Genomic DNA, 14,216 nt, shown 5'->3' with positions numbered 1-14,216 from the left:
ACAGAAATCCTGGGCAGAGAGGATTTTTCCCCAAAAATTCCAGCAGCATTCCCCGGCCCTCAGCAGATGGAGCTGCTGCCCCGCTCTGAAAATGCAGATTTGACGGCTCCGTGCAGGAATTTGCTGTCTGTGCTGCTTAGCGGCGCTGTGTGAACATTTAAATAGTGTGGGAAATGTAGTTTCGTGGTTAAAAGGTAAATTTTGGTGTTAAAATAGGAACTATGCATGCGGGGTATTTTTTAAAGAAAGGAATGAGGTGCTCGCAGCAGATAGCAGCCACAGGACGCCTAAATGTCATAGATATGTTTTATAAAAAATCCTTTTCTAAGGGTTTTTCCTCCTGAGAAGCTGAGAGGCCTCAGGAACAAAATGATTGTTTGCTGCTGTGGGATCTGTGGGATGCAACAGGTGGGTCTGGGATTGGTCTCATGTGGTTGTTTCTAATTTATGGCCAATCCCAGCCCAGCTGTGTCAGTCCAAACCTTTGTTATTCATTCCTTTTCTATTCTCACCCAGCCTCCTGCTGAAATCCTTTCTTCTGTTTTTTAGTATAGTTTTAATCTATCATTTTCTTTTAATATAAATCATAAAATAATAAATCAGCCTTCTGAAACACAGAGTCAAGGTTCCCATCTCTCCCCTCATCCCGGGACCCTGTGAACACCACCACAAAGAGATTTTTCAGAAAATATGACTGTGACAAGAGTGTGTTGTAATTAGGAAATAGTTGGCTTCTGATTTGTGATGGTGTGAATTATCCCATCTGCATTGCCTCACCCCTCTCACGAGACTGAAAATGGAATAAAAGTTTGTCACAGATGTATTTTAGAAAAAGTCTTTTCCTTATTATTTTTCCTCCTGAGGAGCTGAGAGGCCTCAGGAACAAAATGATTGTTTGCTGCTGTGGGATGCAACAGGTGGGTCTGGGATTGGTCTCACGGGGTTGTTTTTAATTAATGGCCAATCCCAGCCCAGCTGTGTCAGTCCAAACCTTTGTCATTCATTCCTTTTCTATTCTCAGCCAGCCTCCTGATGAAATCCTTCCTTCTATTCTTTAGTATAGTTTTAATATAATATAAATCATAAAATAATAAATCAGCCTTCTGAACATGGAATCAAGATTCTCATCTCTTCCCTCATCCTGGGACTCCTACGATCACTGTCACACCAAAATCTTTCAGAGAAAAAGGATTTATTTCTCCATTATCAGAAGAAATGAACTTTGTCCTGCCTTGCTCAGGCTTGAAGGCACCGTCAGGATTCAGAGGAAGGAGCTGACACTGCCCAGCCAGAATCCTGTGTGTGAATGGAATTGATGCACCATGGATGAGGTGTGTGAATATGCAACAGGCCGTTGCTTTAAGGGTTAATCCTCTGTTACCGTGGGTCCTTTTCGGGCTTATTTTGCCCTCGTCTTTTTGAGCGAGGCTTTCCGCGATCTCCGCCCTGAGGGGCGCGGCCGCCATGACAGCGCGGCCCGCCCTTTTCCCGCCCTTTCCCCCTCCCTCAGGGCCGCCGCTCTCGCGAGACTTGGCGCGGCCCGCCCTTTTCCCTCCCTCAGGGCCGCCGCTCTCGCGAGACTTGTCTCGCCTCGCCCCTTCCTGTAATGGCGGCGCCCTAGACCGCGCGGCCGGCACCGTCAGCGCCGTCAGTGCCCGCTGTCACCGTCACCGCTGCTGCCGTCTGTGCCCCCGCTGTCACCGTCTGTGCCCCCGCCACCACCTCTGCCACCGCCACCATGCATTCGGACGATGTGAGTCCCACCGTTCTTTCGGCCCCGTGTCAAACGCCCGCCCTGCCACCGGGCCTGGCCGGGCCGTGCGCCCGCCTCACGTGGCCGGGGGTCCCTGTGTGTCCCCAGCGCCGCTGTGGCTCCGGGGGTCCCTGTGTGTCCCAGCGCCGCTGTGGCTCTGAGGGCACCGGGGGTCCCTGTGTGTCCCCAGCGCCGCTGTGGCTCCGTGGGCACCGGGGGTCCCTGTGTGTCCCCAGCACGGCTGTGGCTCTGGGGGTCCCTGTGTGTCCCCAGCGCTGCTGTGGCTCTGAGGGGACCGGGGGTCCCTGTGTGTCCCCAACGCGGCTGTGGCTCTGAGGGGACCGGGGGTCCCTGTGTGTCCCCAGCGCGGCTGTGGCTCCAGGAGTACCGGGGGTTCCTGTGTGTCCCCAGCGTGGCTGTGGCACCGGGGGTCCCTGTGTGTCCCCAGCGTGGCTGTGGCACCGGGGGTCCCTGTGTGTCCCCAGCCCAGCTGTGGCTCCGGGAGCACCGGGGGTCCCTGTGTGTCCCCAGCACGGCTGTGGCTCCGGGGGTCCCTGTGTGTCCCCAGCACGGCTGTGGCTCCGGGGGTCCCTGTGTGTCCCCAGCACGGCTGTGGCTCTGAGGGCACTGGGGGTGTGAGTGGGGACTTGGCAGCAGCACACCTGCTGTGCCTGGGCGCTCTCCGTGTCAGGGCACACCGAGCAAACCCCAATGTTTGTGGGGTGTCCCCGGTCAGAGCCGGCGGGGACACGGGGGAGGGGTGTCACTGTGTGTCACCGTGTGTCACCCGCTCTTTGTCCCCCCGCAGGTTGTCTGGAGCATGCTGGGGAACAGGCAGTTCTGCTCCTACAAGATGACGTGAGTTTGGGGGCCGGGGTGGGCTGAGCCCAGGGGGGCTTTGGGGGATCCAGCAGGGACATGCTCGGGTGGGTACCCCCTAAAGTGTCCCCTCTGTGCCACCACTTGTGAGAGTCACAGAGGATGGGGTGAGCCGTGGGGGTGTAGCCATGATATTTTATGAAAAATCCTTTCTTCAGGATTTTCCCTCCTGAGAAGCTGAGAGGCCTCAGGAACAAAATGTAAAAAATTGTTTGCTGCTGTGGGATGCAACAGGTGGATCTGGGATTGGTCTCATGTGGTTGTTTCTAGTCAATGGCCAATCCCAGTCTGGCTGTGTCAGTCCAAACCTTTGTTATCCATTCCTTTTCTATTCTCAGCCAGCCTTCTGATGAAATCCCTTCTCCTATTCTTTTAGTTAGTTTTTAATATAATATATATCATAAAATAATAAATCAGCCTTCTGAACACGGAGTCAGGGTTCTCATCCCTTCCCTCATCCTGGTACCCCTGTGATCACTGTCACACGGGAGAGGTGGTGTCTTCCTGCCCTCCTCTGATGAATTCCCTGTCTGTTTTTTGCAGCACCAAAACGCAGAATTTCTGCAGGAACGAGTACAACCTGACGGGGCTGTGCAACCGCTCCTCCTGCCCGCTGGCCAACAGCCAGTACGCCACGGTCCGGGAGGAGAAAGGTGGGAGCAGGGTGGGGATTCCTGCATGGAAAGGGGATCAAACCCCAGGGGGGGTTTGGAGTCCCCATCCCTGGAGGGGCTGTGGGAATGGCTCTGGGGAGCAAAGGTTGGATTTGGTCTTGGAAGTGTTTTCCAGCCTGGATGGGTCTGGGATCTGCAGTGGGAAGGGAGGGGTGGGTGGTGCTGCTTGAGGGCAGCTCTGGGCAGGGGCTCGGGGGGTTTGTTCCCCGTGAAAAACACCAATCACTTGGTTTTAGAATTTTAAAAGTTTAATAGTAATAAAATGGTAATATAAATAGTAATATAATTAGAGTAATAATAATTTGGACAATTTGGATTAGGACAATATGAGACAGTAGAAACAAAGAGTTACAGACAGTCTGGGTTCCTCTTTCTGGGCAAAATAAGCCCAAAAAGGACCCACATTAACAGAGGATTAACCCTTAAAGCACCAGCCTGTTGCACATTCACACACCTCATCCATGGTGCATCAATTCCATTCACACACAGGATTCTGGCTGGGCAGTGTCAGCTTCTTCCTCTGAATCCTGACGGTGCCTTCAAGCCTGAGCAAGGCAGGAAAAAGTTCATTTCTTTTGATAAGGGAGCAATAAATTCTTTTTCTCTGAAAGATCTTGGTGTCCTGTGGCTGCTGTCTCGCTGCCAGTGCTGTCTTTAGAAAAAAAGTATCTTCCACAGCATAGTCTCTATTTTAACATTTCGTTATAACCCAAAACGATATTTAACTTGAGAAAATTAGTACAGCGTAACTTTCTGACACAACACCTGTAATATTCCTTGGAACATTTGTGAAAAGCCAGCTATAACTGAGGCGTTTTGCACACCCTGTTCCCAGGTCGCTGCTATCTCTACATGAAGACCATCGAGCGGGCGGCGTTTCCCCGGCGCCTCTGGGAGCGGGTGAGCTCGGGGACACGGCGGGGACAGCAGCCCTGGAGGCTGTGCCAGGGGAGGGACAGGGGACAGGCAGGAATTTCTCCATGGAACTGTCACTGTCGAGGCAGTCAGGACACAAAGCAGAGGCCATGAGCAGTCTCAGATTGGAACTCTTTATTATTGAACGTGGCTGGCCTTTTATACACTTCCTAATTGTTTATACTTCTTCTATCCTAACTATTGGCCACAATAAATCAACATAACACCATTGGTGAATAGTTACAGTGATTTCAGCTAGCTTTCTAAAAATACTTCATCCAGCTGCAAAGTTCTTTTCTTATCTTTCTTCAGTTCCTCATTCTCTTGGTCCCCTTGGTTACAGCCTTGGAGAGAGCTCCTTATCAGCCTCTTCTTGCTTCTCAGCTTCTTCCTTCTTCTTGCTCCTGTAGCTAACAGGCCCGCTGTTATCCCCTTCCACATGGAACTGCCCAGGGAGGTTTGGAGTCCCCATGCTGGAGGTGGCACTCAGTGCTCGGGAATGGGGACGAGGTGGGGATCCACCTTGGACACCTTTTCCTCAATGATCCTGTGACTCTGGGGGCCATGCAGCCCCTCCCAAACGTCCCTTTTTGTCCTGCTCTGTCACCCAGCCCCTCCCCTGTCCCTGCAGGTGCTGCTGAGCAAGAACTACGAGAAGGCTCTGGAGGAGATTGATGAGAACCTCATCTACTGGCCCCGCTTCATCCGGCACAAGTGCAAGCAGAGGTTCACCAAGATCACGCAGTACCTGATCCGCATCCGCAAGCTGACCCTCAAGAGACAGTAAGGGACACGGGAGTGACCAGGGGAGGGACCTCTGGTGGCGTCTGGAGCCACTGCCCCTCTCCTGAGCCACTGGTGCTGCTGGGACACGGAGCTGGTCCTGTTTTCCTGAGGGGTTCAGATGGATCTGACACGGATGAGCTGCAGGAATGCAGTGTAGGAATGCACTGAGGGAATGTCCTGAGCTGGAAGGGACCCACGAGGCCCCCAACAACCCCACCTGTGCATCCCTGGCTGCAGGAATGCGGTGTAGGAATGCACTGAGGGAATGTCCTGAGCTGGAAGGGACCCACAGGGATCATTGATCCCAATTCCTGGCCTTGCACAGACACCCCAACAACCCCACCTGTGCATCCTTGGGAGCAGTGTCCAGCTCTGGCAGCCTCAGGGCTGTGCCCAGCACCCTCTGGAAGAAGAATCTTTCCCTAAAATCCAACCTGACCCAGCCCTGCCACAGCTCCAGGCATTCCCTGTCACAGAGAGCTGAGATCAGAGCAGCCCCTCGGGAGGAGCTGCTCCTCCCGTGGCCCCTCCAGACCCTTCCCCATCCTTTGGACGCTCTCTACCAGCTTTAGATCTTTCTTATCCTGAGGCACCCACACCTCAGGAGGCTCCCCACGTTTGGAATGCTGCAGCTGCTGGCTGGTGCTGCCTGCCAGGGGCTGTGACATTCCCTGCTCCCTGCAGGAGGAAGCTCGTCCCACTGCGCAGGAAGATCGAGAGGCGCGAGAACAGGCGGGAGGTAATGAGTGCCCCGTGTCACCTCGAGTGCCCCTGTCACCTCGAGTGCCCCTGTCACCTCGTGCCACTGCTGCTGTCCCCAGTGCCCCGTGCCTCACACAGCTGTTTGTGTTCCCTAGGAGAAAGCCCTGATTGCTGCCCAGCTGGACAACGCCATCGAGAAGGAGCTGCTGGAACGGCTGAAGCAGGACACGGTGAGGGTCACATGGAGCTCACAGTGGGAGCTGTCCTGGGGAATGGGGCTGCCTGCCTCCCCAAAGCACAGGGAGCCCCAAAACATGAGGGCTCCCCTAAACACAGGGAGCCCCAAAACACAGGGAGCCCCAAAACATGAAGACTCCCCTCTTCTGCACATGGAGCCCCGAAACACAAGGGCTCCCCAAAACACAAAGGCTGCCCTCCTATTCTGTGCACATGGAGCCCCAAAACACAAGGGCTCCCCTCTTGTTCTGTGCACAGGGAGCCCCAAAACACGAGGGCTCCCCAAAACACAGGGAGCCCCAAACATGAAGACTCCCCTCTTTTGCACATGGAGCCCCAAAACACGAGGGCTCCCCTTGTGTCCTGTGCACTGGGAGCCCCAAAACATGAGGGCTCCCCTCTTGTTCTGTGCACAGGAGCCCCAAAACACGAGGGCTCCCCAAAACACAGGGAGCCCCAAAACGCAAGGGCTCCCCTCCTGTTCTGAGCAGGAGTGTGGCTTCAGAGCTGGGAAGGGGCCAATCCACACCTCAGTCTGATGCTGCCCCATGCAGGCTGTCAGTACTTCCCCCCAGCTCCAAGTCCATCTTCCTCCCGTGGCTTATGGAAAATCCCAATTTTCCTTTCAGTATGGAGACATTTACAACTTCCCCATCCACGCCTTTGACAAGGCCCTCCAGCAGCAGGATGCAGAGAGCGAGAGCGAGTCGGATGCAGAGAGGGAAGATGATGATGATGAGGAGGATGAGGTAAAGCTTCCAGCCCTGCCTTGGTGCTGAGCTGGGCTGAGAACAGCTCAGAAAATCCTTGTGGTGGCCTTGGTGGCTCTTCCATGACACTGCAGTGCTCAGTCCCTCTGTTCCTTGCAGGACGTGGATAAAAGGGAGTTTGTGGAAGCAGAGGACAGCGAGCTCAGCGACTTTGAGGTGGGTGAAGCACCAGATACAAACTGAGGCTGAGCTGCACGGGCACCTCCACCCTTGGGTGCCTCTGGGGATGGGTGAGAGGCAGCAAAATCAGCTCTGGAAGAGAATTGTACAGCAGGAGCCCAGCCCAGCTCCTCTGCAGGCAGGGATTGTGGAGAGGGGATTTGGGGGAAAGAGGAGGTTTAGTTGCACAACCTGCTCTGCCATCACTCTGCTCACTCAATTCTTCCTCAGGACATGGATAAGCTGGAGACAAGCAGTGAAGAGGAGCAGGAAGAGGAGGAAGAAGTAGAGAAGGAAGCCTCCCACTCCAAGTCTAAAGGGAAAACGCCCCTGAAGGGCCCAGCCAGGAGAAAACGTCCCTACATCGAGATAGAGTACGAGGAGGAAACAGAGCCCAGCACCAAGACAAAAGCAGCCTGAGCCCTCCTGGTCCCATTTTGAACTGACTGACAGAACTCCAGATGTGCCACCAGAGTGTGACTCCAGCATCTGTCACCCACCTCCCACCCCTCACAGGACCCTCAGCACTCCTGGTTTGATACTCCATGCATTTTCTGGGGTTTGTGTCCTGAGGCCAGGCAGTTGCAGTGAGTTTGTACAACTGGGTGGAGCCCAGCTCAAAGGAACACCTCCATCTCTGCAACCTCCCAGAGCTGAGCCCAGCCTCCCCTCCAGGAAGGGCCCTGCCCTGGGGGGCTCTGCTGCTCCCTGTAGGGATGGAGAAACCTCAGCTGTGTCTGGGGGAGGTGTAGGGCTCACAGGTGGGACAAGAACGACAGAACTTTAAATAAAAACAGTTTTATTGTACAAAAGGGGCTGAGCAGTGTCAGTCAGGCACCTCAGGTGCTCTCCTGCACCTTCCTGAAGCACTCCTGCAGCCGGCTCTCCTCGCAGCTGCTGTGCAGCCCTGCCAGCAGCACCTGCAGGGAGCAGAGCAGCACTGCCAGTGCCCTGGCACTCTGTGATGGTGTCACCCACCCTCCCCAGCCCTCTGGGGGAGCACAGCACACACTGAGCCCACCAACAGCTCCTGAGTTACTCATACTGCTGCTGGGGAGGGGGGAAAACAAACTCATGATGGGCTCAGAGGGAAGAGGGAGCCAGCAGAGAGCCCTGGCAGCCCCCAGGGAGCCCTGGCTCACCTTGAGCTGGCCCAGGGAGCCCCCAGGGAGCCCTGACTCACCTTGACCTGGCCCTGGCAGCCCCCAGGGAGCCCTGACTCACCTTGACCTGGCCCAGGGAGCCCCCAGGGAGCCCTGGCTCACCTTGACCCGGCCCTGGCAGCCCTGGCTCACCTTGAGCTGGCCCAGGGAGCCCCCAGGGAGCCCTGGCTCACCTTGTCCTGGCCCTGGCAGCCCTGGCTCACCTTGACCCGGCCCTGGCAGCCCTGGCTCACCTTGACCTGGCCCTGGCAGCCCCCTGGCAGCCCTGACTCACCTTGACCTGGCCCTGGCAGCCCCCTGGCAGCCCTGGCTCACCTTGACTTGGCCCTGGCAGCCCTGACTCACCTTGACCTGGCCCAGGGTGCCCTGACTCACCTTGACCCGGCCCTGGCAGCCCCCAGAGAGCCCTGGCAGCCCCCAGGGTGCCCTGACTCACCTTGACCTGGCCCAGGGAGCCCCCAGGGAGCCCTGACTCACCCTGACCTGGCCCTGGCAACCCTGGCTCACCTTGACCCGGCCCTGGCAGCCCTGGCTCACCCTGACCTGGCCCAGGGAGCCCTGACTCACCTTGACCTGGCCCAGGGAGCCCCCAGGGAGCCCTGGCTCACCTTGACCCGGCCCTGGCAGCCCTGGCTCACCTTGACCCGGCCCTGGCAGCCCTGGCTCACCTTGAGCTGGCCCTGGCAGCCCCCAGGGAGCCCTGACTCACCTTGAGCTGGCCCAGGGTGCCCTGACTCACCTTGACCCGGCCCTGGCAGCCCTGGCTCACCTTGACCCGGCCCTGGCAGCCCCCAGGGAGCCCTGACTCACCTTGACCTGGCCCAGGGAGCCCCCAGGGAGCCCTGGCTCACCTTGACCCGGCCCTGGCAGCCCTGGCTCACCTTGAGCTGGCCCTGGCAGCCCCCAGGGAGCCCTGACTCACCTTGAGCTGGCCCAGGGTGCCCTGACTCACCTTGACCCGGCCCTGGCAGCCCTGACTCACCTTGACCCGGCCCTGGCAGCCCTGGCTCACCTTGACCTGGCCCTGGCAGCAGCGATCCAGCAGGATGAGGCACTGGGTGGCCCGGTGCAGCAGGGCAGCCCTGACGGGCTCGGGGGTCGGGCCCCGCTCCGTGTGAACGTCCCAGAGCAGCCTCAGCAGGGCCTTGAGGAGCACGGGGAGCCTGCAGGGCATCCTGCAAGGGAAAGAGCTCATCCCAAACCCTCCCCCAGGCAGGGACAGCACAGCCTGGGGCTGCTGTGGGGTGGGATTGCTGCCAGGACAGCCCTGGGCAGGCAGGAACCTCGGGATGGTGTTGGGGTGCTGGCACTGCCCAGCCCAGAGCACAGCACAGGGTTTAATTTATGCTTAAATTAAACTCCACGTTGGTTTAATTGATGCTTTTGGAACAGCCCAAGTTGGGTCAGAGTGAGGACCCAGCTTAATTTTGGAGCCATGGTTTTCAATAATGCCAGTGAGTACCTCCTGGGACAATTTTCCCTCAGGATTTCAGGGCTTTTCCTCAAGAAAAATTAACTTTGGGTTTTAAAGTGGAAACATTCAGGATAGGAATGAAACATTCACTTCACGACAGGCTTCCAGGACAGCTTTTCTGTGTGTGATCCCCCAGAGAGGTACCTGGGCCAGGCATGCTCTATGGTGCACTGCAGAGTCTCCAGGATTCCCAGTCTGGCCTCTTCCCCAGGGCCATCAGAGACCTCCAAGTAGCCCAGGATGACTCGCTCCAGCCTCTTCAGGTGCCTCACGATGAGGATGCCGAGTCTGGCGGCACAAACACACCCTGAGGGGGGAGGACAGATCCCTTGGATCCCAAAAACACACCCTGAGGGGGGAGCCAACCCTTGGATCCCAAAAACACACCCTGAGGGTGGAGGACAGATCCCCTGGATCCCCAAAACACACCCTGAGGGGGGAGCCAACCCTTGGATACCAAGCTCAGGGCCCATCCTTGTGCTCTCACACCCTGGGAAGGTGGGCAGGGCCCCAGGTGCAGCTCAGTCCCTCGGGAAGGTGGGCAGGGCCCCAGATGCAGCTCTCACCTCTGGGGAAGGTGGGCAGGGCCCCAGGTGCAGCTCTCACACCCTGGGAAGGTGGGCATGGCCCCAGGTGCAGCTCAGTCCCTGGGCAAGGTGGGCAGGGCCCCAGATGCAGCTCTCACCTCTGGGGAAGGTGGGCAGGGCCCCAGGTGCAGCTCAGTCCCTGGGAAGGTGGGCAGGGCCCCAGGTGCAGCTCAGTCCCTGGGAAGGTGGGCAGGGCCCCAGGTGCAGCTCAGTCCCTGGGCAAGGTGGGCAGGGTCCCAGGTGCAGCTCCCCCCTCCCTCAAGGTGGGCAGGGCCCCAGGTGCAGCTCCCACCCCTCAAGAAGGCAGGCAGGTGCCCCTGTCCCCTCTGTCTCACCTGGTGACGAAGGCAGGCAGGGTCCCTGCGTAGACCCTGCGCAGTGCCAGCCAGTGCTCGGCCTCCATGTGGGTCAGCAGCAGCTGCAGCACCTGGTCCCAGGGGGACGTGGCTGTGCCGTGGCCCTGGCGCCGCTGGCATCGCTCCAGCACGGGCAGCAGGTCCAGCAGGCACAGCAGCACTGCCTGGTTTGGGGACAGATGGGGAATGTGAGCTCCTGTTCTCTCCAGAACACAACAAATCCCAATCCCGTGGCCACCCACTGAGCTGAGTGCCTCAGAGCTGCTCCCTGCCCACCTGGAATGGGGCAGGAGGGAAGAGCTCTTCCCTCTGAGGCGTTTTCCTGGAGTCTATTCCCTGGTGACAGCCTGGCTGGACTGTGACAGGGAACAGGCTCAGCCTCCTGCCTGAACTGAGGGGCTGCCACCCCCTCAGGGCACCCCAAAGCCCAGGGCAGCCCCATCCTACCTGGATGAGAGGGGCCTCCCGTGAGTAGAGGTGGTTGTAGAGGGCGTGGAAAACCACCTGGGCCCTGTTGAACTGGCACAGATCCGCTCCTGGCTGCAACAGCAACAGCAGAGAGCAGGACATTACTCCTGGACAGCACAGCAACCTCAACCCTGGGGAGGTTTCTGCAGGTTTCTGCAGGTGAGGAACTGCAGGTTAAACCCTGCCACGGCCTTCCCAAAGCCTGGGGAGCGTCAGGAACTGCTGGAAATGCAGATTAAACCCTGCCAGGACCTTCCCAAAGCCTAGGGAGGGTGAGGAACTGCTGGAAATGCAGATTAAACCCTGCCAGGACCTTCCCAAAGCCTGGGGAGTGTGAGGAACTGCAGGGTAAACCCTGCCACGGCCTTCCCAAAGCCTGGGGAGTGTGAGGGACTGCTGGAAATGCAGATTAAACCCTGCCAGGACCTTCCCAAAGCCTGGGGAGTGTGAGGAACTGCTGGAAATGCGGTTAAACCCTGCCACGGCCTTCCCAAAGCCTGGGGAGTGTGAGGAACTGCAGGGTAAACCCTGCCATGGCCTTCCCAAAGTGTGAGGAACTGCTCGATAAACCCTGCCAGGACCTTCCCAAAGCCTGGGGACTGTGAGGAACTGCTGGAAATGCAGATTAAACCCTGCCATGGCCTTCCCAAAGCCTGGGGACTGTGAGGAACTGCTGGAAATGCAGGTTAAACCCTGGCACAGGAAGAGAAGCTAGGAAGCTGACCCACACAAAAGGATGGCTGGAGCTGTGTCAGGGCAGGGTCAGATTCTTTCCCCAAAGGGTGCTGGGCACTGCCCAGGGTACGGGCACAGCCTTGAAGCTGCTGGAGCTCCAGGAAACACCCATGGCTGAGATCGTTGGGGGTCTGTGCAGGGCCAGGGCTTGGATCCCTGCGGGTCCCTCCCGGCTCAGGACATTCTGTGACCGCCCCTCCCTTCACACCCAGCCGCAGAGGGCTCCACGCCCTCCCTCCCTCACCACGTTGAGGACGATGTGGTGCAGGCAGCGCACACCCAGCACTTTGTTCTCCTCCTGGAAGTCGTCGGAGAGGAGCAGCGCGGGCGGCAGGACCCGCTCCAGGTGCGGGCACAGCCAGGGCCGGCTGACACGGAGCAGGGACCAGGAGAACACGTCTTTGGAGGCAGGGTTCCGCTTCCAGGTGTCTCTGGAGAGACAGGCACAGCTCAGGGAACATGCAGCGCTCAATTCCCCTCTACTTGAGGCTCTCAGCTGGCAGCAAACCCTGGCAATCATCCCCCAACACCTTCCATTTGGAAAACTCCTGGTTTCATACTTATCATCTCTCGTGTGTCAAATTTCCCAGTACTTCCCACAGAGACCCTCCAACCACACACTCCCCTCCCCACTCACTTGGTTAACTCCTGCTTCAGCAGCCCCATCACCTCTCCGAATCTTCCTTCCTCATCCTCCTCCTTTCCCCGCAGGAATTCCTCCACGGACCCGCAGCCCGCAGCCCGGACCAGCCGCTCCAGCAGCTCCTGAGCCACCGCCCGACTCCTCGCCGTGGTCCAGGGCCTCTCGTCTTTGTGCGTGACAGCAAAGATGAACGCGTGTCCCAGCACCCGCCGCGGGACGGGCCCCGCCGCCGCCGCTCCCGGTGACTGCCGGCTGCGGGCATCTTCCAGCTTCTGCAGGAGCAGCAGGAACGCGGCGCCAACGCGCTCTGCCCGCTCCGCCGCGGCCGCCAGCGCCGCGTCCCGGCCGGGCGGCTCGGCCCCGTCCTGCTCCCGGCGCGGCGGAGCCGCCAGCTCGCCCAGGGCCGCGGCCAGCCGGGCCAGCGCCGCGGGGTCCGCCGCCTCCAGCAGCGCGCCCAGCTCCCGCAGCGCCCCGGGCCGCTCGGCCAGCGCCAGCCCGGCCCACAGCAGCGCCTGCTCGGCCGAGGGGGCGGCGGGGCCGGGCCCCCGCTCCGGGCTCGCGCTGCGGCTGCCGGTGCCGGCCATGGCCTCAGCCGGGCCCTGCCCGCCCCGGAACCCCGCTAGGGACACATCGCTGGGGGCAGCGGCGTCCGCGGGGAGGGGGGACCCCCGGAACACCTCAGAGACCCCCGGGACACCTCAGAGACCACCGGGACACCTCAGAGACCACCGGGACACCTCAGAGACCCCCGGACCACCTCAGAGAACCCCGGGACACCTCAGAGACCCCCGCGATCCCTCACAGACCCCTGAGCACTCGGGGGACTCCCTCAGAGATCCCCGGGATCCCTCAGAGACCCCCGAGATCCCTCACAGGCCACCGAGCACCCCTGGATCCCTCACAGACCCCCGAGATCTCCTCAGAGACCCCGAGCATCCCCGGGATCCCTCACAGACCCCCGAGATCTCCTCACAGACCCCCTGAGCACCCCGGGATCCCTCACAGATCCCCGAACATCCCCGGGATCCCTCACAGACCCCCCAGCACCCCCGGTCCTGTCACCGCGGCGCCGCCGCCACCCGCACCACGCGCGCCAACTGTCGCAAAAGCCCTCCCGGTTGCCGTAAAGCCGATAGCAGAGGGGGCGCGGTTTTGTGCGCATAAATTTGCATCGCTAATTTTCGACGGCGGAGCGCGGCAGGGCGGCCGTGCGGGGCGGGAGAGGGACGGAAACGGAGATGGAAGGGACAGAAAGAACGGCTGAAAGGTGATGAACGAAAAACCGGGGGGAGCTGAGTGGGGTTGTGAAGTCGCCGTGACCGGGTGAGCAGTGGCGCGGCGGTAGGTCCGGGCGCGGCGGCCGTACTGGTGATCCTTCCGGTTCATGGAAATGATGAATGGGAGCTGCACGCGGCTGCGTGACGTGTGCGCCCTGCGTTACGACATTGCACAGTCCCATCTGACCGCCGGGGGGTCCTGACGTCATCATGACGTCATTTTACAGGTCGTCCGTGAAGAACAGAGTTTGTGAGCTAGCAGCCTGTTATGTGTGATGTCACTGCTGACGTCATCGGTATGCTGTGGGAGGTGCCCGGTAATTGGCTTTGTAATGTCACTTCTACACGTAGGAGGATGTTATGGGGTGTATGATGTCATTGCTGACGTCATCGACTCTGTGACGTCACTGCTACGTCATTCCTGTACATCAAAATCAATGAAATTCAATAGGAGGATGTTATGGGGTGTATGATGTCATTGCTGACATCATCGACTCTGTGACGTCACTGCTACGTCATTCCTGTACATCAAAATCAATGAAATTCAATAGGAGGATGTTGTGGGGTGCATGACATCACTGCTGACGTCATTCCCATGGCGTGTGAGGTGCCTGGTGATCGTCTCTGTGACATCACTG

The 14,216-nt window shown here is 58.8% G+C and overlaps 2 protein-coding genes across 3 annotated transcripts; one reads left to right on the top strand and one right to left on the bottom strand.

Moving 5' to 3' along the window:
• The first annotated feature begins 1,604 nt into the window (after positions 1-1,604).
• Positions 1,605-7,658, top strand: MAK16 (MAK16 homolog). Its single transcript, XM_084221939.1, has 10 exons — positions 1,605-1,753; positions 2,562-2,611; positions 3,176-3,285; positions 4,142-4,206; positions 4,853-5,004; positions 5,692-5,746; positions 5,865-5,939; positions 6,576-6,695; positions 6,816-6,872; positions 7,107-7,658. The coding sequence occupies exons 1-10, from the start codon at positions 1,739-1,741 to the stop codon at positions 7,293-7,295; spliced, it is 888 nt and encodes a 295-aa protein (XP_084078065.1). The 5' UTR covers positions 1,605-1,738; the 3' UTR covers positions 7,296-7,658.
• Positions 7,659-7,669: 11 nt separating this feature from the next.
• TTI2 (TELO2 interacting protein 2) lies at positions 7,670-13,117 on the bottom strand. 2 transcript variants are annotated; one of them, XM_084221938.1, is made up of 8 exons: positions 13,079-13,117; positions 12,296-12,998; positions 11,903-12,089; positions 10,903-10,995; positions 10,435-10,619; positions 9,657-9,800; positions 9,051-9,213; positions 7,670-7,795 (listed from the first exon to the last, which is right to left on the bottom strand). In XM_084221938.1, the coding sequence occupies exons 2-8, from the start codon at positions 12,883-12,885 to the stop codon at positions 7,715-7,717; spliced, it is 1,443 nt and encodes a 480-aa protein (XP_084078064.1). In that variant the 5' UTR covers positions 12,886-12,998; positions 13,079-13,117; the 3' UTR covers positions 7,670-7,714. The 2 variants fall into 2 exon arrangements, with proteins under 2 accessions (XP_084078064.1, XP_084078063.1); XM_084221937.1 differs by lacking the exon at positions 13,079-13,117 and having other exon boundaries at positions 12,296-13,030.
• Between the last annotated feature and the right edge of the window lie 1,099 nt (positions 13,118-14,216).

The sequence above is a fragment of the Fringilla coelebs genome (genome assembly GCF_963513975.1).
Source record: "Fringilla coelebs genome assembly, chromosome: 26".
NCBI lineage: Eukaryota > Metazoa > Chordata > Aves > Passeriformes > Fringillidae > Fringilla > Fringilla coelebs.
The sequence above is the reverse complement of the archived record's forward strand: the minus strand, read 5'-3'. Positions and strand labels throughout refer to the sequence as shown.

Bases quoted from the DNA above. Each gene is read 5' to 3' on its own strand.
- MAK16 (XM_084221939.1), top strand. The intron at 2,612-3,175 runs GTGAGTTTGGGG...TGTTTTTTGCAG, and splicing joins TTCTGCTCCTACAAGATGAC to CACCAAAACGCAGAATTTCT. The intron at 5,747-5,864 runs GTAATGAGTGCC...TGTGTTCCCTAG, and splicing joins GGCGCGAGAACAGGCGGGAG to GAGAAAGCCCTGATTGCTGC.
- TTI2 (XM_084221938.1), bottom strand. From the start codon at position 12,885: ATGGCCGGCACCGGCAGCCGCAGCGCGAGCCCGGAGCGGGGGCCCGGC. The intron at 10,620-10,902 runs GTAGGATGGGGC...TCCCCAAACCAG, and splicing joins GGGAGGCCCCTCTCATCCAG to GCAGTGCTGCTGTGCCTGCT. The intron at 7,796-9,050 runs GTGAGCCAGGGC...TGCTCCCTGCAG, and splicing joins GCTGCCAGGGCCAGGTCAAG to GTGCTGCTGGCAGGGCTGCA.